Raw genomic sequence first — 23,423 nt, forward strand, 5'->3', positions numbered from 1 at the left:
TTACTTTTACTGCTCGAAATCAATCTCCCATTCTTTGTTCAGCAGGTACTAGTACATCGACGACGATATGGCTCACAATTCGAAGACCTACAGTCAGATGGCCTAGCGTTATATCTAGCCGTGATCCTATCTTTATGCCTTCTCAAAGTTTATTTGAAATCAAGACATTAAACGGCCTTCGAAGCCCCAGCATGATAAATGTTCATGGAAGGTTAAGATCAGTATCGTGCAGTGGCAGCATTAAAAATGACAAACTGCGATGGTCCGAATAGCCACGAATATTGCTCTCAACAGAATGACTGATATGCTTCTCGTTTTAGCGTCTGCTGCCGTATCTTATCTCACGTAAAGCGAGTGGCCGGGTTGTTGTAGAAAGGCCGCACTGACCTTCGCCGTCGGGCCTAGTTCGATCTGATCGACGACAGCTCGCGTATTCTCTTGCAACTAACTGTGAGCTAGAGGAGTTTTGTGTACTCAGCACGCGCAAGGTCAGCATAGTGGACATCCTGAGTACGTGAAAAGGTACTCATTTCTTGAGAGATAGGAGCCACGAACGCTATAATATGACTGAAATGTGTATAACATAAAAACTATATCTATCTACCAGTTTATCGATTTAGAACGTAGCAACACGTGCACAGTATCAATAACAAAACACCTGTACATTCAGCAAATTTATGTGACTGTGTTCAAATGGTGACCCATAATCTGGTAATTTTACACAATCTTCTTGCACATGTCGAATATGATCAAATGAATTGTACTAGCGACAGTAATTGCAGTCATTGGCATCAAAGCTATGTCAATAATTAACGTGGTTTCAAGCAACATAATATATATATATATATATGTATATATCAGCTGAAAATAACGTTATACCGACGCCGCGTTGCCCTTGGTCGTATTTCAATGTTAATTATAGCACTCGAAAAAAGGCATGATTTTATTTCCCCATGCTTACATGTATAAATGATCTCCAGTGCCAACACATGTGACAGTTATGCTATATTACACCCAAAAAGAGGCTCTTTGTTTTTATCAATTTGAAACATGTTACTTTTAAATCATAACTCTTGTCAGTGACGAGAATGCTTTGCGCAATGAGTGACAGAATCCTCTATGGTTTTTGTGATAACAAACATAAAAATCTCAAGGACAACTCAAAACCAACACTTAAGAAATCAGAAACGCAGAGGAAGGCGTCCCGCAGTCTATGCATACTTTTTAAGGAGAAGTTGACGACATATGTTCATAGTTGATTCAACCCTAATTAGCAAAACATCGGGAACAATCATGCAGAAAGCATTTTTTCCAATGACTTGGAACTGTACCACATATGTATACGCGTATATATTGAACCCGTCGGGTTTTATGCAAATGTTTTTTCTTCTTCATATTTTCAACAATATCACATGCATATATTGTATACCATATACATTTCAAATATTTTCCTTATGAAATAGATGTACTTAATGAAAAATATTCTAACTTTGTTCTAATAAACTAATAAACCATTTGATTGATAGATGACGTTCAGCCATCTTCTTACATCCCCATTTACTCAGTTGTGCATTTTTCCTTGACCCAGAAACAGACGGGAAAAGTTCACAATGATCGTATTGCCATTAGCTTGCGTATGCATCTCAATTTCTCCAATTGAGATTCGTATGATAAAAATTATCTTCTACAAATTTGTAAGCATCAGTAAGACACATTACTAGACAAAGGGATCATATAGAAGGGCTTAAACAACGTTAGGAGCAACCTTGTAATCAGGCACAGAAATATGCAGACGAATATGGCTCATAATTATGTAGTCTTCGCATCAATCGTAGGTGGGTTAGAGAAGTCATTCAACCCCGTAAATGTACACGTCATGATTTACAAAGAAGAGCTTTACTAATACGGTTCGTAAGTCGGGTATACATCATACTGGACATATTTGAAAGAAAGTCTTCAATATTAAATAAGAGCAATGGTTGTGTGTTTTTACGGCATATCTAAGTCTCATTCATTCCTTTCCTAGTCCCTGACATAGTGCATCGACCCAGAGAAGCATCATATCACGAAATCATGTATACATCATGTTTTAACCTGAAAAATTCATGTCCTTTTGCTATGAAATAATCTACGATGCAATAGAAGAATAAATGTCAACATACCCACATAGGACACTCCGTATTACACAATTCTTCATGATCATACAGTCAAGACATTGCAGCAGATCCTATATCTATCATGTTCTGGGAATACAGAAAAAAAGATAAGAAGCCCTACATCTGTTAACAACGGGAGGAGTCACCATGTCAAAAGCCCCCAATGACCTGCATTGCCAAAGATGCTAGGTAGTTAGAGGACTTGCATATTCTTTACTGAATTGATAGAGAAATCATTCTTCCTTTCATCCAATCTCTTCGATCATTTTCATCAGTAAGATGATTCATAAGAATGATCACATATAACATCGAGCGATGTGAAAAAAGGATTGCCCTCCAAACAGTCCAACTTACATGACATTTGCTATCAAGGGGCCATGAGTCCGCTAGGATATGAGCGTAACTAACAACATTTGTAATAAAAGTTGGCATCGGAAGATGGATTATACCATTCTGGGCAGAAAGTACGAACAAATTCCATTTACTGTTCAGTAACAATTCTATAAAGCCTGAGTTTTGTACTTTTCATGTAATCCAGGCAGGTTGTAGAAGCCCGTGTCACACAGCAGAAAAATCAATCAGTCTGTGAGCTCTACATGACATTTTAGCAAAACATCCGGTGTACTCTCCATCATCGAGCGATTCGAAGCATCGGTTAATGCTCACAGGTTCCCATGCCCCGTCCAATGTGTGTCAGAGAAGGCAGTGGAAATATGCCAGAGTCTCTTACGGTTCTCAAATTGCGCTTTCTTGTGATTAACAAGTACAGCCGAAGCTCCTCGGCTGTGTGACAAGGGCTTCAGTACAGACTATCTATTCATATTCTTCTTGCTTTTCTTGACAAAGTGTCCTTCTTCCTTCTTGTGTTTCTGGAGCCTGTAGCTGTTAGGAAAGACCTTCCCACACTTGGTCCCATCCTTGTGAACAAAGGTGCACGTGAAACTTTGAACGGCTGTTCTCCGTGTGGGTGGTGGAACTCCAACGTCTTCATTAATATCATTGCCTGAAGGACAAAAGACGACATGATAATGTGTACCTGTAATAAATGTCCTCTAATTTTGTTGCACTGTTGGTGTGATCCATTATCAGCATCATTGTCATTATTTTGAAACTCTGCACGGCTGAAGCATGTGTGGCTTAAGTGGAATTCCAATGTCTTCATTAATATCATTGCCTACAGGAGAAGACGACGACATGATGATTTGAGCCTGTGATTAATCATTACTGTCATCTAATTTTGTTGCACTGCTGGTGTGATCCATTATCAGCATCATCACCATTATTATGAAAAATCTCCAGCAAAGGAAATAAAACCTTGAACGACTGAACTCTGTATGGCTTTAGTGGAACTACAACAAGTTTGCATCTAGCCTACAGGAGAAAAGATTACATGCTTCGTGACATGTAATTTTGCTACACTGCTGGTGTTATCCTTATCATCATAAGCATTACTATGAAACATTGACTGTAATTATCTTACAGCATATAGCAAAGGAAATAAACTTCTCTTACGAAGATCAATTACAGAGATATTCCTATTCATTTCTCTTTCTATTCCTGCTGGAGTACTTTGTATCCTACAGCACATGATGTTTTCATGTGTTGAAAATAGCCACTGGGTGTGATAATTGGATAGCTGTAACTCTATAATTCACAAGAGTCACATGTGGGTGATCCCAAATGTGCTGTACATGAAGTAATAACCACTATGGGTCTCAGGAGATACATTAGTGCTTTATGACATTACCACTTTAAGTTTAGTTATGAGATCTTCACAGTGTGAGAACGTGTCATAAAGCCATGGGTTTAAATCAGCAACCCGATAAAGAATTCTCTCTTGCTTATCTAAGGCACATCTTAAGTGCTATAAAAAGGCAGTGTTGTAAATTGGGCAAGCAGGGTGGATTGGGCCTAATGCTAGATGAAAGGGACTGTCACGACTGTGGCAATCCTCACTGGTGGACTGGAATATTGATGAGATCATCATTAGAGTCTATTCCAGCTTTCCATGGCTTACTGTTTATTGTTATGTTACATTTGGGGAGAAGAGTGTGTATGAGTGTGTATAGAATCTATAGATCTCGAATAGGAGTATCAACTTAGTTGCTCATCAAAATTTTAAGAACAAATTGAGATATTTCAGTTTTAAGACGATATGTGCCTTTACCGTTGTGCCAAATTTCAACTCATTCCCTGAACAAGAAAAAAAGTCGAGGCGGAGGTGGTGCATTACGTTTTGACTCACCCTCATATGACCTACATTGTGTATCACTTCATGTTAATGAGTATGCTCTGTGATTGAACTGAACCTGTTTGATCGAAATGTGCTTGAACATGTGTGGGGTTGGGTATATTCTGACAGCCTTATTTTCCAGCACCCCTATGTTCCAGCACCCCTATGTTCACACACCCCTATGTTCACACACCCCTATGTTCACACACCCCTATGTTCACACACCCCTATGTTCACACACCCCTATGTTCACACACCCCTATGTTCACACACCCCTATGTTCCGACAGCCCCTAACCTTAACCTTAGCATAGGACTGGTGGGTCAGAACATAGAGATGTCCCTGTGATGATCTTTTTTTTTTTATTCAGCATTTTGTCTTTCTATAGTTAATTCATTCGGCACAGAAACATTGCTTCAGTGTTCCATTATTTTTTCCTGCATGGTTTCATGATGTCATAGGAAGACAAATTGTTTATTTTGAAGTATACAATTCACTCTTGCAGTCAGTCCAGAAGATTAAGGTCCAGTTTCTCCCCAGGCAGCTTTCGTTATCCTGTTCTCCAGATATATTACCGTAGCCAGATCAGCTCTTGCTTCACCTATATTAGCATTCCAAATCCACTCCTTCGTGTAACATATGCTGAGCTTAAGAGATAAGAACCCAATGTCCTGTTCATCATTTATCACTCAGGCCAGCCTGGATGTGAAACTTTAGCACATACATTTGTACCATTATAGAAAATGTAGAAACTTGCTATACATGATTAGTATTTCAGTATGGTTTAGAAACATGCAATGACTTTGTCTAGCAAACTATATGTGGCCACTGTTTTGTTTTTGTTTTCATGTCTTTCCCAGCTAGACTTGGCCACATTCTTGTACTTTTAGCACATATGGAACAGTCGTGATGTACAACATTTTAGTTTGGCAGGACATTTGAAGTTTGTTTTTTTTCCTCTGGAAAATTCATTGCATACCAAAAGTGTGGGACTAATGTTAAGGTTGTTATACATTTGTCAATAGCAGTAAGATTGTACTAGCTCCGAGTATCCCGTCATAAGGGAACTTTTTTGTCGTCAGTCAGCAATTGTTGAGAGAAATGCCAAAAATAAAGACAATATTTTTGGTGACAAGTAGTTTTAAAAGCTAATAAGCTGAACCAAAATACCTGCTTTCCAAGCGTGGTGCATTTTCATAGCCACAAATGTCATTTAAATGTCAATTGTAGACCTTAGTGTGTTAGATAATACATTTTATGGCATCATAATGTCTATGATAGTATAGTTCTGATACAAAATATGGTAATAGCAACACTGTCACTTTAAATTCAGGTCTTCCTTTGTGGTTGTCCTTGGTTTGTTTCTTGGACACATCATTCTCTTTGCTCACTTTTAAGGTGCCAAAATACATTTGTATAAAATACATGGTATTAGAGTGTAAGCACTGCTATTTGTTATTTTCAAAAAAATTTAGTCTGAATCAAAGTGGCGAAGCAGCATCGAAAGACAGAGTGGCTTAGATGGAGGACACAAGACTGAAAGGTCAAGGATTTGATTCCTGGTATTCCTACAGTGTAGTTAGACGTTGTGTCCTTGGGAAAAGCACCAGTTACACAACTTTCTTCACTCCACCCAGGTGTACGTGTAAGATTGGGTACCTGGCCTCAGGGAGGTTAAAAGGCGGTGAAGAGATTTCCAGTGATGGGCTCTGCCTTCCAATATCATGGCCTCTTACTAGACACTAATGGATATAAACCTACTGCCCCAATGGCCTCACAAGTCGGTGGGACTTATAATCTCTACCTGAATCAAAATGCCAGAAGATGTCATCAGTCAAAATTGATGTTACTATCAATGATAGTAACACTGAAACTGGCTTGATATACATGTATATCACCCTCATAATCATATTCTTCTAAACACAGACCGGTTTTCTCCTAAAGCCCAATTGATAATGACGAAGCTAAAGAGTTGGCATTGACAGATTTGTGTTCCATAATCATGACATGATAAGATTTATGAAATCAAGACACACAATTGTCAGTCATGATCACACTGTAAGACCTGATAAATCACCATGATTCCTCCTCTCTCTGTGATGCCATCAGCCACATGTACAGATCACCACTGTCATGAGGGACGTGTATCTAACAGATGGTCATCAATCAAGGCTGAACCAATGAGCTATCAGACTGTCATCCTAAGGACTATTTATCAACCCTTCAAAGCATCCAGATACCATGACTGAACATACCAGCTTTAAATTCGGCTTGTGTGCATTTAGACCCTGTTCATATTTAGCATATCATAGCGGGTTGAATAAATTAACAGATTTAGGTGGTTTCAATTTAACCTGCTAAAACCCTCATTTACCTGGTTAAATTGAGTTAATATTGGGCTAAGATAGCCGGCTATTGTTAGTACCTTCTTGAATTCTGATCTGAGCTCAACTTTTGACAGCTGTCACAAAATGGAGCAATTACAAGTAAAGACCTCCCCCCCCCTCAATCTTCACTTGGAGAGTAATCATTGAGAGTGTGCATGGGGTATCCCGTGCTTAACAGTACATAGACTAATGTTCTTGCGATGGGGTTTGGGAACAATTTCATTCTTTGAATTTCATGTATACATGGGGTGTCTGGCAAAAACAAGATTGCGAACACAGACATAGCCGATCAGATGCACCCTATTGTGTTATCCACCATTACATGTGGAGTTGAAATGATTATGTTGTGCTTGAAGCTAAATCTATCAGTAAGTACACCGACTACCCATGTGCTAATGACATGCATGCTGCGTTTGTTTTCGAGTAGAACAAATGAGTCCCAATGGCAGTACATGGTCTTACTCACTTAATAAGGCTAGTCAGAAGGGGGCCACAGACAGTATGCTGATAAATAACAGTTAGCACATTAGTCATTAGGAGCCGCACTGTCTGCTCATAACCTGGTATCTGGTTACTGTATCTAAGATATAAATATATTATTTTTAGTCTCTCAAATGAATGAGTAGTGTGAATTCAGCCAAGGTAACCTGGTATCTGTATCTAAGAAATAAATATATTATTTCAGTCTGTCAGTGAGTTGTGTGAATTCAGCCAAGCCTTCCTAAGAAGACCACTCAGGGGACCCAAAAAAAACTGGTTGTCACTATAGACTCAGGTTCTTGATACTCTTGTCCAAGTGAAAAATTACCTACGGACCAGCAAAAAGTCCCACATATGGAACTGAAGGCTTAACGTCTTATGCGATGATGCTAAGGACATTCTGATTGATACAGTACCACAGAAGCTCTCTAGAAATACATTGGGAAGTGTGAATACCCACACTGTTGACACAATGTTTGATGGCAGCACTTCTCCGACCCATGAAACCTTGGAGTGATATATGTCAGTATCACCAGTGGATCAGTGTCAGGCTTTGGGCTAAGCTAGCCCTGTGGGATTGTAGAGACATGGTTTCCAGTGATAGAGGCAAAGTCAGACCTCTGAAACTTCATGCTGAAGCAACGTCATGGTAATTTGTTGTTTCTTGGATGTAAAAATATCATGCTGAATTGACTGGAAGTTGTTGTTGTTGTTCACATAAATGATTGTAAGTGGCACATGGGGCAGCAAATTCCTTGATGTTTCTGTAGCAGTGTATATGTTTTTACAGGGAGGGGTTGCCAGCCCTTCCCCTTTAACATGCTCGAGACACCTCCTCAAACACCTGACCCTCAATTTACGTCTTTTCCGAAATTCGGGTGCAGCTCAAACCAAAGTGTTCTTTCCAGGATTTGAACCAGGGTTTCCCAGTTATCATCAAGTAAACGTGAACCAGGAACTCAACTGTGAGGCTGCTACCAGTTGAGCTACAGGGACATCTGCTGAACTGGAAGAGCAACATGAAAACATGAATCCCAATTCACGAAATCCATTATGAACCAGGTTAAGGGGTAAGTCTGCACCTTGGAACACATTTTCTGGGAGTGAATACCTGTCAGGCAAATGAGTTACAGCCTTCTGTTTTTGTGATGACCTCTTGCTAACAAATTCCTTTAAAATGGTCGAAAACCAAAGAAAAATATTGGTGTGACTTTATGAGCAATTCTATGAACCTTCTGTCAAGCTGTATATTTTGTGTTTAACACTTAAAGATTCCTTGAGCCATATGTCTTCAGCTTAACTTACATGTTCAATGCCATTTTCAGTACTACAAAGTCATTTTTCACAAAGCCGTTTCTTATCTGGTTAAAGATATGTTTGAGATAAGACTGTTCAAGGAAATCTAAAGAGATTGATGAGAAGCGTGTGTTTGAAGTTTTTCTGAATTGAATTATACAAGTTAAAGTTGAAAGGCACACAATGAGTATATAGTAGGCAGTAATACTTAGATAACAAGCATTTCACCAGATAGATATTATTTCAACTGCCATTCAGAAGATATATTTCAAATCTCTCAGAGTCTAAGGAAAGAGTGACATTGGGATTTTGATTAACCTGAAAATGCCATTAAGAAAAATACTTGTACATATAGTAGAAATTGGCCAAATAGAGTAAATAGCATGCTAAGGGAGTCGGCCTAGTTACAGAGAGGGACAAGAGGCGACCCCCTTTCCATAACCGACTCCTTTATTCACTGTTTGGCCAAGTTCTACTATTTTTCCAGCTATCCGCAGAGCCTGGTAGAGATTTCAGTGGCTCAACATGTTTTCCCGCATCAACATTACACAGAAACTAATAGTGGTGTCTGTGTCATTGCCCCTTTAATGGTGAAACAACGGTCAAAGACTGAACTTTATAGCTGTCTTTTAAGCCCCTATCTCACTGGACCCGCGGCATGTTGAAGGCCTCGCTGTTTCTAAAACTGGATTTGTGTTACCCTTGACTTTATAATGGGAACAATCATTCAAAACGTACAAGTATGACCAAAAAGACAACAAAACACACAAAGCTTAAAAAGATATGTTTTTTTTATCGATCAAGTTCGTTTAGCGCTCTGTCAAATAACCTGGTCGCCAACATTCGGCGGGTCCAGTGAGATTGAGGGGTTAAAAGACAGGTATTTTTACAGCTTAGTAGTAAATTTCCCAGGGTAATGCTATAGGCTGAGAAGATGGCTTTGGGGTCACATTAGCCTCAAGATAAAATACTTGAGCATTTCAAAGGGAAGATTCAGGACCACTCGGACTCCCTGAGAAGATTTAAACGTATCTGTTGAAGACTTAATGGGGAAAGGAGTCCGTGGTTTTTTCCTTAGGACTGCAGCAGAAACTTTTTACGTTTGAACAGTAAATATATTACACGTCTTACACAATTGCATTTCTTTCCCATGTATCACTTGAGACATGGGAAAACAAACTTAAGGAGAACAAAAATTAAACTTAAAGAAAGGCTAGATGTTCTTTTTATCCTACACTTGAGTCTGATTCATAAATGTGAAAATTGCCAGGCACACTCATGTATGACTCGTTCAAGACTTAACAGGAGCTCAAAGAAGATACATTTTGCTCTTAGGACGAAACTCCATAACTGATGGATTTAGTTGGCTATTTTGAAGCTAGGTGACCTATTTTTGTGGCAATCACCTAGTGAGTTATTGTCGGCTCCCACCACTTGACATAGCTTAACGTGTTGAATGATCCTGCACTTACCTTAGTCTTAGGGGATCAGTGTAAAACCTTGGAAGATGAAGTAACCATTCATTTTATGTTACCTTCAGCATTTATATTATGTTAGAGCTGGCTAGGGAAATAAATCTTTATCATGTAACGTTAACATTCAAAAGACATATTCAAAACTAGAATTCCACAACCTTCCTTATACCTTCGCCAAACAACATAACCTGACAGCTCAATATTCCATTTTTTATGTCAAGTCTTAATCTAGTGTTGCAACATACATTTTGTTTCCGGGTGCACATAGGCATAGCGGTAGGCTGTATGCATGATGCTTGCAGTCTCCATCTCGAAACTAGCTATAAATAGCATGCTGTGCTACCTGAGTTTGAAACTAAGTTCACTCATCACTGGTTGCGACATTCAAAGTATGGCTGCACGGCGCAACTTGGTGTTTCGAACCCTGTACAATCTACAAACTGCCTTGAGGCCAAACACAGAATTATACACTTAAGGGTGGACAGTATATGTGAAAGGAGTGTACAAAATTTAAATGAACTGGTTTGAGTGATTGCACACAAGGGTAACTACATGTTTAATCTAACCCTTATAGTTATAGTAGGGGGGCAAGTAGCAAACCTTCACGTGGTGCCCCGTTAATCCCCCGCGGGAGACCAATTGCTACACAACGTGCTCACGGGTAGACGGAGCTCGACAGCCTTGGACGGCAGTTCGTCTAGGTGAAGGCATACACTGACTCAAAAACCTCCGCTGCCTTGCGGCTATATCCAGCCCTTGGAAAAGGCTATGGGAGTAAACCAAGATGGAAAATCAGGAGTGGGGCCCCTTAGGCGGTTGGGAGTTAACATAGACTTCCTTCCGGCAGCTCCTGCAGCCAAACTGATGCCAAACGTATCGCTCTGCGTTCCTTTGGACTACACCAGCAAGGCCGAGAGGGGGGTCCTGACGACTGGGCAGCCCAGGACCTCCATAGACCTCAAATGAGGTGCCCAGGCTCGCATACTGGAGAGGTCACTTCAGTGCCGCTGTCTTAGCGGCAGAAACAACACGGGAGGCAGCAGTTACGAGTGATAAGCCAGGACTAATTGGCGTATGGTCCAGGCGCTACGGGTTGCCTTCGACAGTGGGAGGGACCTTCGCAGTCCCACCAGTCAGCTACCGCCCGCTTCAAGCTGGGCAGCCCCCGGCCAATAAGGTGCTGCCCGCCACAGTTTGCATGCTTCATCGGGTGTTTGGAGCTAGGGCAAAACCCGAAAAGCGGACTGTAAAACCCCCACACCAGACAACAAAACTAGGAAGAAGAAATTGCCCATGTTACGTTTAGCAAGCTGGAATGTGAGAACAATGTGTCCCGGCTTTTCTGATGATCTACAGCAGATCGACGATTCTAGGAAAACGGCCATCATAAGCCGTGAACTTGAAAGACTTAATATTGACATTGCTGCACTACAGGAAACTAGACTGCCATCAAGTGGTAGCCTTGGAGAGCAGGAGTATACTTTCTTCTGGCAAGGAAAAGAACCTGAGGAGCCAAGACTACATGGTGTTGGTTTTGCTGTGAAGAATTCCCTTCTATCCTCAGTGGAACCGCCGTCAAGTGGTACGGCCCGCATCCTCCGTCTTCAGCTGTCTACTGCCTCGGGCCCTGTGCACATCTTGAGTGTCTACGCCCCCACACTTACCTCCTCAGACGAGGTCAAAGATGACTTTTACGAACAACTTGATAATATCGTCTCAGATATCCCCACCACGGAACATCTGTACCTGCTCGGGGATTTCAATGCCCGGGTGGGAGCTGACCATGACTCCTGGTCAAGTAGCATTGGCCGCTTCGGTGTTGGCAAGTTAAATGAGAATGGGCAAAGACTGCTAGAGCTATGCTCTTTCCACAACCTCTGCGTAACCAACACGTTCTTCTCTACAAAACCCAGCCACAGGGTATCCTGGCGGCATCCCCGATCCAAACATTGGCACCAGCTCGACCTTGTCATCACTCGCAGATCTTCCTTGAACCACGTTCTTGTAACGCGCAGCTACCACAGCGCTGACTGTGACACTGACCATTCGTTGATCAGTAGCAAGGTTCGCATCCAGCCTAAAAGAATGCACCACTCCAAGCAGAAGGGTAAGCCCCGCATCAACACAGCCAAAACGTCTCTGCCAGACCCATGTGCATGCTTTGCTAGCTCCATTGACAATGCCCTTAGGCACTGTCCAACAGGCAGTGTCACGGATAGATGGAGCTACATCCGTGATGCCATCTACAAGTCTGCCATTGGCTCTTTTGGAAAGAGGGAAAGGCAAAACCCAGACTGGTTTGAGTCAGGAATTGCGGAACTTGAACCAGTTATAAATGACAAGAGAGCGGCCCTGCTCAACTACAAGAAACATCCCTCAAACGAGACACTGACTGCGTTGAGGAAGGCCAGAAACATTGCCAAGAGAGTCGCTCGACGTTGCGCAAATGACTACTGGCTGAACCTCTGTCACAGCATTCAACTCTCTTCCGACTGCGGAAATATACGTGCAATGTACAGTGGCATGAAGAAAGCCTTTGGTCCCAGAGTAACAAAGATCGCTCCCCTGAAATCTGCGTCTGGTGAAGTCATTACAGATCGAGGAAAACAGATGGAGAGATGGGCAGAATACTACCAGGAGCTCTACACAAAGGAAAGCACTGTGACGGACGTAGCAGTTGAGAGCATTACCACCCTGCCTGTCATGGAAGAGCTTGACAATCCTCCCACTATAGAGGAGCTTAGAAAGGCCATTGACTCTCTCGCTAGGGGTAAAGCCCCAGGTAGAGATGGGATTCCCTCAGAGGTCATCAAGGCAGGCATGGACACAACCCTCCTCCACCACCTACACCAGCTCCTGCTGCAGTGCTGGGAAGAAGGAACAGTACCCCAAGACATGCGGGATGCAAGCATCATCACCATCTACAAGAACAAAGGTGACCGCAGTAACTGCAACAACTACCGTGGGATCTCCCTCCTCAGCATTGTCGGGAAAGCGTTCGCTCGGGTGATCCTGAACAGACTGCAAGTACTTGCCGAACGCGTTTACCCAGAGTCACAGTGCGGTTTCCGAGCAAGAAGATCCACAACTGACATGATTTTCTCACTGAGACAGATGCAGGAGAAATGCCGCGAGCAGAGGCGACCATTGTACATCGCATTTATAGACTTAACCAAAGCTTTTGACCTGGTCAGCAGAAGAGGACTTTACACCCTACTGCAAAAGATTGGTTGCCCCCCGAAGCTCCTGGAAATGATCGTTTCCTTTCATGACGGCATGCAGGGTTCAGTGCAGTTTGACGGCTCTTCCTCAGATTCATTCCCTATGAAGAACGGCGTGAAACAAGGGTGCGTATTGGCACCGACGCTCTTCGGCATCTTTTTCTCGCTACTGTTGTCCTATGCCTTCAGCCAGTCAGAGGATGGTGTATATCTCCACACCAGAAGCAACGGAAATCTGTTTAATCTTGCACGCCTAAGGGCCAAAACCAAGGTGTGGAAAGTTCTTGTAAGAGAAATGCTTTTTGCAGACGACGCTGCTCTTGCAGCTCACACAGAAGCCGCTTTACAACGACTAGTCAGCTGCCTTGCAGATGCATGTAAAGAGTTTGGCCTCACAATCAGTCTCAAGAAGACCAACATTATGGGACAGGACGTCAGCAGCATCCCCAACATCTCCATTGGTGACTACACCCTTGAGGTGGTGGAAGACTTCACATACCTAGGGTCAACCATATCGCGTAACCTGTCTCTGGATGGCGAACTAAATAAGCGGATCGGCAAGGCATCAACAGTCATGGCTCGATTGGCAAAGAGAGTATGGGACAACTCCATGCTTACAACAAACACAAAGATGCAAGTTTACCAGGCATGTGTGCTGAGCACACTGCTCTACGGCAGCGAAACCTGGACCTTGTATTCCCGCCAGGAGCGCAGACTCAACTCCTTTCATCTGCGCAACCTCAGAAGGATCCTGGGCATCAGTTGGAAGGACCACGTCACCAACAAGAGTGTTCTGACCACGGCAGGAATACCCAGCATGTTTGCCTTACTAACCAAACGGCGTTTACGGTGGCTTGGCCATGTGTGCCGAATGCAGGACCGTCGATTGCCCAAGGACTTGTTATACGGCGAACTTGCCACCGGTTCTAGGCCAGCAGGAAGGCCTATGCTCCGCTTTAAAGACATCTGCAAACGTGACATGAAGGCAGGGAACATGAATCCATCAAAACTGGAAGAGGCTGCTGCAGACCGTACCAGTTGGAGAGCAGCTGTCAAAGCGAGTATTCACACACACGAGAGGAAGAGGGAGGAGAAGTGGGAAGCGAGGAGGGTGCGCCGACGACAGGCGGAGTCTTCAACACACACAAGGCCAGGAGAGGGATACACATGCAGAAACTGCAAACGAGTCTGTCTCTCCAAGATTGGACTGTACAGCCACAGCAGACGCTGCGGACAACCCACAGACTGACCAGGATGCGACGCCATAGTCTTGCGAGACTGACGGCTGCCAACAATAGTTATAGTAGTACCAGTACATGTATACATATTCTATATAATTTTATATAGATTTGGAAGAGTATGTCGGATAGCAGGATATGACATTAGATAATTGTAATAGTCATACTGCAAAATATGTAATTTTACGAACATAACTAAAACATGCAGAACCTAGGAAAAAGAAACACATACCATACACAAAACATGCAAGATTTTTAGGCAAAATTTATTAGGATGCAAAAAAAAATGCTTCAGGCATTCATGTTACCTTCAAGTAAAAGGTACTTTAACATGTAAATCTATCTAATATACATTGTACGTATCCACCTAACCTCTTCTTTACATAGACTCTGTGTACTATATTAGAGAAGGCAAACCACTAGAATTGACTTTTCAAAATGAACTCTTCATGGTGCATCCATGAAAAATGATGACATTGTAGGAAGACACTGGGCACTGTTAGACCCAGTTTGATGCATACTTGCACGAAGTAACCTTAGAAATATCTCTTATATACTAGTTACATGATAAATGAAATACATGTAGTGCATTTTGATTACTGCCTCTGGTGTAGTCAGATGTGGTTATTGCACTAACATCTCCTGTAGTCTTGAATTCATGAAGTACAGACACTTTGGAAAAGGTAGTTCAAATCATTTGGCAATAGATTGAAGTTATTAATGATGACATAATGAGATCCTTAAGTATCTTCTCACTGGCATGTTTGAATACACATACACCACATTGCTGACACCTACTTGAGAGAAACTTTCACTAACACTTTGCACGATGCAGGATGGCCACTGACTCTTTGTAAACTTCTGTCAGGAGCAGTTGTTGGAAAGGGACCATACAGTGTTCTGGGCCATCAAACTCATTGACAAGCATATCTTTTTAATTTTGTAAGAATAATTATTATTGTTATGTACAAAATTGTGTATGATAGTTCCAGCTGAATTATAGTGAAGAGCAAATGATTTTATCTGTGTGACAAATAGGTTCTAGAAATGTAAGTTTTCTGCTCCGATTTCGGACTTATTGAGAGAAATAGTTTGAAGATAACTAAAAGAGAGAAAGAGACATCAATACTTGCTCCCTTCCGAGGGGCTGGGTGCAGACTTTGCGGGAGGGGGGCTGCCCGCGGACTCCGGTGTCTGAGTCTGTAGCCACTCCATCTTCTGTCTGTGTGCGACCACTGCGTCTTGGACACGAGCATCAATCAGGTCTTCCCCGAGGACGCCGTCTTCAGAGGCATAGGCTGTGGCCTGGTGGGGGAAAGTAAAGAAACCATTATCCATATATGAACTGTCAATGATGAAGAGTACATTGTATTTGTCAAGGCAGTACTAACCTCCATTAACATTGATTTACCAGTTTACATAAATCCGCCACTTTGAGAAACAGTGGGTTTGAGAGATTTCGAGTAAAACATCCCCAGGTATGCACAGTTTAGATTATACAGGAGTGCATTATACTGGAGGACGTTGGGTTGGAGATCTTTTCAGGGTGGCGGAATTATGTACGAGCAGATGTTACATACTACATGTATGTTTAACTTATCAGAAAGCAAAATGTTTTAAAGCTTCTTTAATGAACATTGCATGATACCAACATACACTGCATTACTGAATGATACAAAGATATGTTGTTGATACATCATACATAACAGAACATACATATGCATGGTATCTTATAACACAGAATTAACCACAAACACAGAGGAGAGCAGTTAAAGTCTATTAGTATTAAATGCTGAATAGACCCTCTGTCGTACCTGCCAGGCCACCCCCAGCTTCGCTATCTCCCTGCCGGACAGACCTTCCACTGTCCTGGCCATCTCAGAACACTTGGCACCGTAGTCAAAGTCTGCTACCTTTATTCTCCTGTGAATCAAACAACACAGCAGCGTGTTCACGACAGTTCTTCATTAATAATACAGCTATCCGATAAAGAAAACAGGCTTCTTGTACAAGACCAAAATGCTTAAAAAAAGTTAACAAAGAAACCACAATGTCAACACACATACAGTTAACGTTTCAACTTTTTGTTAATCGATATATGGGAAGCTGTAAGATCTAGAACAACAATGACTTTCTTCAACTGTCGGAGTCCTAAATATGAGCATCATGGCATTGCGTTTTTTCCGAAAAGTGAAGTGATAATCTGAGAACCAGGAAATTGAATTGATACGGCCTATAATAAAAAAGAAAGTAACACTGACCTTCCCCTCCCCTCGGCGGCAGGTTCCAGGACGTACTTGTCAAAGTACAGCCTGACGAGCCGTTCTCTCTCCTCCAGACCAGGAAGATCAAACAGCACGATCTCGTCCAGACGGTCGTTAATGGCCCAGTCCAGCTGCTCAGGCTGGTTACTGGCCAGGACCAGCATGAATCTGACGGAAAAACACCATTTTTGTTTACTAATTTCAAGCAGATTTACCAGAGTCAATGACAGTATCCAAAGGGTAAAAGAGTATTATTGGCCACCATTATTTATTACCTCCATGGAAAAAGGAGGTATCGTTTTGTCTGTGTGTGTGTGTGTGTGTGTGTGTGTGTGTGTGTGTGTGTGTGTGTGTGTGTGTGCGTGCGTGTGCGTTAGTGTTAGTTTGTGTGTGTGTGTGTGTGTGCGTGTGTGTTAGTGTAAGTGTGTGTGTTTATGTAAGTGTGTGCGTGTGTTTCCGAGGCAATAACTTAAGAACATTTGGATGGATGATATTTGTTATGTGGGTAGGTGTTGACAAAGGTCCAGGCTAATTTTGAGAAAACTTGGTATTGCAGTAGAACTTGAGATACCTCCACCTCTTAACTATATGTCCATGTACAACAGTAAATTCAACTTACTTTCTAGACTGTTCACCAGTCCGGTACAGGAATGCATTGAGTGTGCTACGAAGATCTTCACTAATCTTCTCCTGTAAGGAAGAAAAAAAAGATAAAACATTACAAAAGGAAGATATGTCATGATCATCATAAAAAGAATCATAACTCTGTCCTACATTGCCTGTAGTTCAATTCATTTCCTTCAATAAGACTAAAATTATGACAAGCTTATTTACCCTTTCACTGTAATGCAATTACTTGTTACTTTTGATGTCATATCAATAGATAGCATAATTTAATGTTATATTTTGTGCTAGGAGCAGATTTGAGTCTTGTTATTGTACTCACTGTGGCTCTTTTCCTGAGGAATGCATCAGACTCATCCACAAACAGCAGCAGCCTGTATAGAATTCAAGGGAAGCCATGTAGGATTACACACATGAATGGTACAGATCTATAGCTAAAGCTAGAGATTATGTCTAAAGACCACTATGAATGGAGAGGACTGCAACTTGGGAAGTTTATGACGGAAGAGAAGAAAACTAAATCTATCTACCAAATCTCACAGAACAAAAAGCAGTTGATGTTTTCCGTTACTTTTGTAATGAACACATGTTGTTAATTTGGGTTCAGCACCAAGGACAGGCCATGGTATTTGAAACTTGCAAGACTCAAAAAGTATCCTTCAAACTTTCTAGATACATGTATTAACACTTGTACATGTCTTGTAAAACAGATGTTGTTTCTTGCACAATGTTTTTCTTAACTCTATAAAAGTGTTGCCTTCAAGTCAACCTTTAAATTTTTGTATTTATATTTCACCCATACTACAGTATGGGCGAAATATATTGTTTTTTCTTTATTTTTGTGTGAAAGTAACTCACCCCCTTCTGCTTGTGCCTGCCCAGTCGAAGACTTTATGCATGGCTGTCACGCCCTCCCTCCCCATGGGGGCTACGTCCCCTCCTGTCATAATGGCATAGTCCATCCCGGAATGCAGTGCTAAACTCTGCAACACAAATGTTTTTGGTTCAGGAGCAAACAAAATTTACTATAACAAAGTTCAACAATGATAAACAAGACAACTGTAACTATCAAATTAAGCTTGCTGTAGGCACAAAAACTTGAATGTTGACCAAATTTTTTTTTTCTGATAGCAGAATATATTTTGCTAGACATTTTTAATCATAGTCATATTCATTGATTGCTTACAAGACATACGAAGTATGTAAACACATACTAGTACAGAGATTTTTGGTACATTACATGTACTGTCAGACAGTCCATGCAAATATAAATTATAAGTCATAGACTTTGTGTAGTACACCTATATAATAAAGATATACGTGGAAAAAATGTCGAACTCTGAATTACTTGATCGTACTATTATCCTTTTAACCTAACTCATGCCTATTCCAGTTCTGCTTTACCTTTGCAAACATGGTTTTGCCCGTCCCAGGGGGTCCGTGGAACAGGATGTTTCTGTACACCCCTCGGTTGGCCTTGGTGTTCCTGGTTGCTATGGCAATGTCTCGGACACGGGATTCCAAGGATGGCTACGGCGTTGAGAAAAAATGTTTGTTTCACTTTCGCAATATCTTTCAAAATGTATGTTTTGTACAACCACATTTCTAAACTGAAAGAAAAAAAATTCCCAAATATGATTATTGATCTTACATATTTTTCTGCTACACTTCTTAAGATTAAAGACAAAATAAAAAATCTTACATTGAAGACAATTCCTTCCAGTGCATCCTCCGGCTTGTTCATCACTCTCTTTACTGTCTGAAAATCGAATACAATATCATTGCATTACATGAAATAACATTGGGAAGGGAAGTTAAAACTAAAACTGTATCTAGACCATAACAACCACTTTAAAACAATCACTCTAATATTTCTCACAACCAGTTTTCACAACCACAAAGTACTGTGCTTTATGGTCTTTGAAAAATGCATACAACAAACTTCCTTACTTTATTTCTCATGCCTCATAGCTTGTCTTACCGTAATAGGGTGTCTAAGTCCCTCGAAGACGCTTATTCTGGACGTCTCTCTGACGAGCGCAGGTTTACCTAATCTGGCCTCGATGTAGCGCGCTGCGACTCCGGTCGCGCCTCTGGCAGTATATACACCTACTGCTAGTAACGTCAGACCTGCAACCTACAAGTACAAGGAAAATGATATAGGAGAGAACTGTAAGTTAATTGGTAAATGTTACACTCATTTGGAGCTTGTAGCTCCATAAGAACTTTGTGGTTTAACTTAAGAAATGCTGTTGAACTTTTGAATATTACATTTCCAGGACAAAGGACTTAGTACATGTAAAATCCAGAAGGGATATTATTTTACAAGACATTTACAACACAGCAAATAAGTAGTGCTCACCAACTGAAATCAAGTTAATTTTTTTACCTGGCAGAAACTTAAGAAAAGTGTTATACACTCACCGTGGCTGAAACTTTGTCCCAATCTGCAATAAAAGCCTTGAAACCATCCCCCAATACTGCACCTGCAGTTCTGGGGTAAGCCACAAGAGGGCATTATAAGTAAAACTTGTTAGCAAGACACATTTTTTTGAAGTTATAAAAATGTATTATTGGTAGGCTGAAGGGCAATGCAATAACAAAAGTTCTTGTACAAAGTACAAAACACATTGACAGGTACATTTAGAAGTGGTATTTAATCTTGCCTACACAGTTCCACACAACAGTTTTTGTCAATTTTCTAACATTTAGTCTTGCTGCTTAGCCTAGGATCCATCCTATTCTAGCTCAAACAATCGCTTCTATTCAGAATAGTCTTGCCCTTTCCCCATTTAAAGGTTTGGACCTTACATCCTGCTTAATTCAAAGAGTCAAATATTTCTCAGAAAAAATGTAATGGAGTTTGAACATCCGATATCTGTTTGAACCCAGTTGACTTCTAGTATGCTGTTACATGGACTTTGTGACTCAGAGCCAACCAGAACACTCTCCTATATTCTACTGTTGCTTTATATCCGTTTTTACCTCTTGTCAGCTCCCCAAAAAGTCATGAAATGGTGGGATATGGTATCAAGCGGTCAGAGATACAATGTATGGCGACGACCCTTTCAAATGGTCATGACCGTTTAAGAGACGGACAAGAATGCCCAGACTAGGTTTTTTGTGACAACTCACTTGATCCCCTCCATGACCGTAGTTCTGTGTTCGGAGGCCTTGAGTCTGATCTGCTCCAGGTTCAAGTCCTGGTTCTCGCGGTCGGCCTTCGCCTTTGCTGTCGTCTCCGCTTCTATTCTCTTCATGTCGTTCTGCAGACGAAGCTGTGCCTCGTATTCCATTGTAGCTGAGGAAAATTTAAAAAAAAAAGTTTATTGTAAATCCTTGCCCGAACACTAATTGCAAGTAACATGAAAAAGACATACAAACAATAAAGAAAAATATGACATGTGACTAGTCTAATATAGATGCTAATTCTAAATCAGAAGTAAGCTATAGCTACTGAATGGTCTCAACACACATTCGAAACACCCAAACAACCTAACCGTTATACGGACACGACACCACTACATTCCATTGTAGCTGAGGAAATCATAATAATAATAACTAAGTCTTCATTGCAAATCCACTGTTCTAGGGAACAGTATCGGAAGGTAGAGCCTATCCCTCTTCTTTCACCGCCTTAACCTCCCCAACTGAAGTCAGGTACCTATTTTACACCTGGGTAGAGTGAGGAAAGTCATGAAAAGTGTCTGTCCCATTAGAGCACAACATCGGCGGTACGTCAGGGGATTCGAACCCAGGACCAATGGGTTCTGGGCCAAACTGTTATGCCAACATGACGCCAAGAGGTACAGGCCACAAGGTAGAGGGTAGAAATCTACATGTAATTAACACCGTAGAAAGTACCTTTCCGCATGGCCTCCTGTTTCTTGACCGACTCCTCCTGTTTCGCCAGCTGGTCTTCCTGCATCCTCTTCTGCTGAATCAGCTGATCATCGTAGCGCCGCCGCGCCAGCTGGTCCTGGTACTGGGCTCGCTGGAGATGAAGAAGGGGCACACAACCATCAGAATAAATTTAGATATGCTGCCTTTTGATTTGTAGAGGATACTGTATACAGTCCTGTGTTGAGTGATCCCTCAACTGACCTGACAAAAATGTTCAAAGTAGACAGGTAACTGATACAAAAAAAAAACTGTGTCGGCGGGAAAAATAATTTTCATGAACACAAAAAAGTGGCCACAATGGCCAGGTGGTCCTTATGCAGAGGTGGTCACTAGCACAGGTTGACTGTGCTCACATTCAGTCACAAAGTCACAATTTGATTGAAAGTTTTATGGCCCGTGCGACTTTGTTGTACGTGAACCCTGGATGTAACGTACAACGAAGACGTACGGGCCAAAATAGGCTGATTCACACCCAGGAAAAAAGGCGACGTATGTCAGAAAATTTTCCCAGCGTCTATTTGGTCTATTAGTATTACAGAGCCTACATAATGTGATCTTGTGATGTTCCTTACCTCCTGATGTTGTTTCGTCTCAGCCGCCATGGTTTTCCTCCTCTCCTCCCCCTCCACCTGTTTCCCCTGGATCCTGGACTGTTCCACGGCCGCCTCATATTGCTACATGTGCAGGTGTGGGAAATGTTGCAGTTAATTCATCTGAAGTACAGCCGGTTGGTACACATCTGAATAACTGTTTTTTGACATGCTCAAGGCACCTTCTCAATCACAGGACCCGTTTTATATTTACGTCCCGTCCCAAAGACGGAAATAAACCATGATGCCCTTCGGATTCGCAACAGGGTCTCCCTGTTACAAACTACATGTAATTGCGACCAGGAGCTCAACTGCAAGGCTTCTATATACTATTTATCTATTTTGTAAATATACATGCACTAACTGATCAAGAGCTACAGGGTCAAGGTCTGGACACCATTGGTGAGACTTTCTATTATATATAACTACCTCATATTCAACTTATTCTAAGGTCCTTCACATGTACATTGGATAACTAATGATAAACATACTAGTAGCAAAGACCTACATATTTTCTAATAATATCACAGTGTAAAGATTACACTTACTTTGATCTCCTTCTGTTGCTCCAACTGTTTGGTCTCTTCCTGCATGCGAGCCAGGTGAAGAGCTTCTTTTGCATTAACTGGGGATTAAAGATAGGACAATACTTCATCAGTGAATATATAGACTTTGAATTGACTATTATAGTATTAAGGTATGGAGGCCTTTTGGAGGGTACTCTCCAACTTTCTGGAGTCCAAGCAAAGGTTGCCGAAATATTTCTTCTGATTACTGAGCAGATCTTACAGTGGCAAAACAGTATCCATGGGCTGAAACAGAATACTTACTAGTAATTCATTCAAACCCTTTCCCTCTTAGTACTGTGTCAATCGATATTCATTTCATCACTGGTCATCGAGTGACAAATTTGTGAATATTCATGATCTTGTTTTTGTGACCTTCATATCGGCCTGTTTGCATGCAGAGGTCAAGTATTGACACGTGCACTATGCTATCACCACGATCTTAAGCCACAGATATTTTCATGAAATATGTTTTGCAGTATTCACCTGATTCTATCGATTATGATTCATATGAGAAGAAGAAATTTTGCATGTTACATGCAAATTTACTGATGTTTTAAACGCGCACAATCGAATATCAAGCGATCACAGCTCAACCACAACTACATATCCATCTCTACACAGACACAGACTTACTAGATTTGTCCAGCTCTCTTGCCGCCGACGCTGCACGTTCGAGTCCCGTGGGGTCGAACTTCCATCCTCCCCCTCCCCCACCGCCGCCTCCTCCCTCCGAACTGTCCGACGACCCCTTCCCCTTGTCGTCTCCCCCCGGTGGGGGCGGGGGGTTCGCGAACTGGGTAAAGTCCTGCGGGTACTGGTCCTTCTTGACGCCGAACAACCACGACATTTCGGCGATTTTTTTGTCTCTCTTTATGAAGAGAAGTTTAAAGTGATGTAACTTGCACGTGCGGTTTCACCTCTGTAAATCGCCGGGTAAGTGGACGTACGTAAAAATAGCGCGTAGTTTGGAGCTTCAAAATTCGTTTC

The 23,423-nt window shown here is 41.6% G+C and overlaps 1 protein-coding gene across 2 annotated transcripts; it reads right to left on the reverse strand.

Annotated features, from left to right (window-relative positions):
- Positions 1-661: 661 nt before the first annotated feature.
- Positions 662-23,390, reverse strand: LOC136443147 (ATPase family AAA domain-containing protein 3-like). 2 transcript variants are annotated; one of them, XM_066440239.1, is made up of 16 exons: positions 23,070-23,390; positions 22,416-22,492; positions 21,850-21,951; positions 21,239-21,368; positions 20,510-20,675; positions 19,799-19,868; positions 19,356-19,511; positions 19,077-19,133; positions 18,779-18,904; positions 18,233-18,357; positions 17,697-17,748; positions 17,370-17,440; positions 16,748-16,918; positions 16,301-16,409; positions 15,616-15,791; positions 662-3,159 (listed from the first exon to the last, which is right to left on the reverse strand). In XM_066440239.1, exons 1-16 carry the CDS (start codon positions 23,281-23,283, stop codon positions 3,153-3,155), a joined length of 1,809 nt encoding a protein of 602 aa, XP_066296336.1. In that variant the 5' UTR covers positions 23,284-23,390; the 3' UTR covers positions 662-3,152. The 2 variants fall into 2 exon arrangements, with proteins under 2 accessions (XP_066296336.1, XP_066296337.1); XM_066440240.1 differs by lacking the exon at positions 662-3,159 and adding an exon at positions 3,307-3,330.
- Positions 23,391-23,423: the final 33 nt, after the last annotated feature.

This window comes from Branchiostoma lanceolatum, chromosome 10 (assembly GCF_035083965.1).
Source record: "Branchiostoma lanceolatum isolate klBraLanc5 chromosome 10, klBraLanc5.hap2, whole genome shotgun sequence".
NCBI classification, from domain to species: Eukaryota; Metazoa; Chordata; class Leptocardii; order Amphioxiformes; family Branchiostomatidae; genus Branchiostoma; species Branchiostoma lanceolatum.

Excerpts from the sequence above, each read along its gene's own strand:
- LOC136443147 (XM_066440239.1), bottom strand. The coding sequence starts at position 23,283 with ATGTCGTGGTTGTTCGGCGTCAAGAAGGACCAGTACCCGCAGGACTTT. Across the intron at positions 19,512-19,798 it reads GGGACAAAGTTTCAGCCACG|GTTGCAGGTCTGACGTTACT; the intron begins GTGAGTGTATAA and ends TTGTACTTGTAG. Across the intron at positions 17,441-17,696 it reads TCCTCAGGAAAAGAGCCACA|GAGAAGATTAGTGAAGATCT; the intron begins GTGAGTACAATA and ends TCTTCCTTACAG.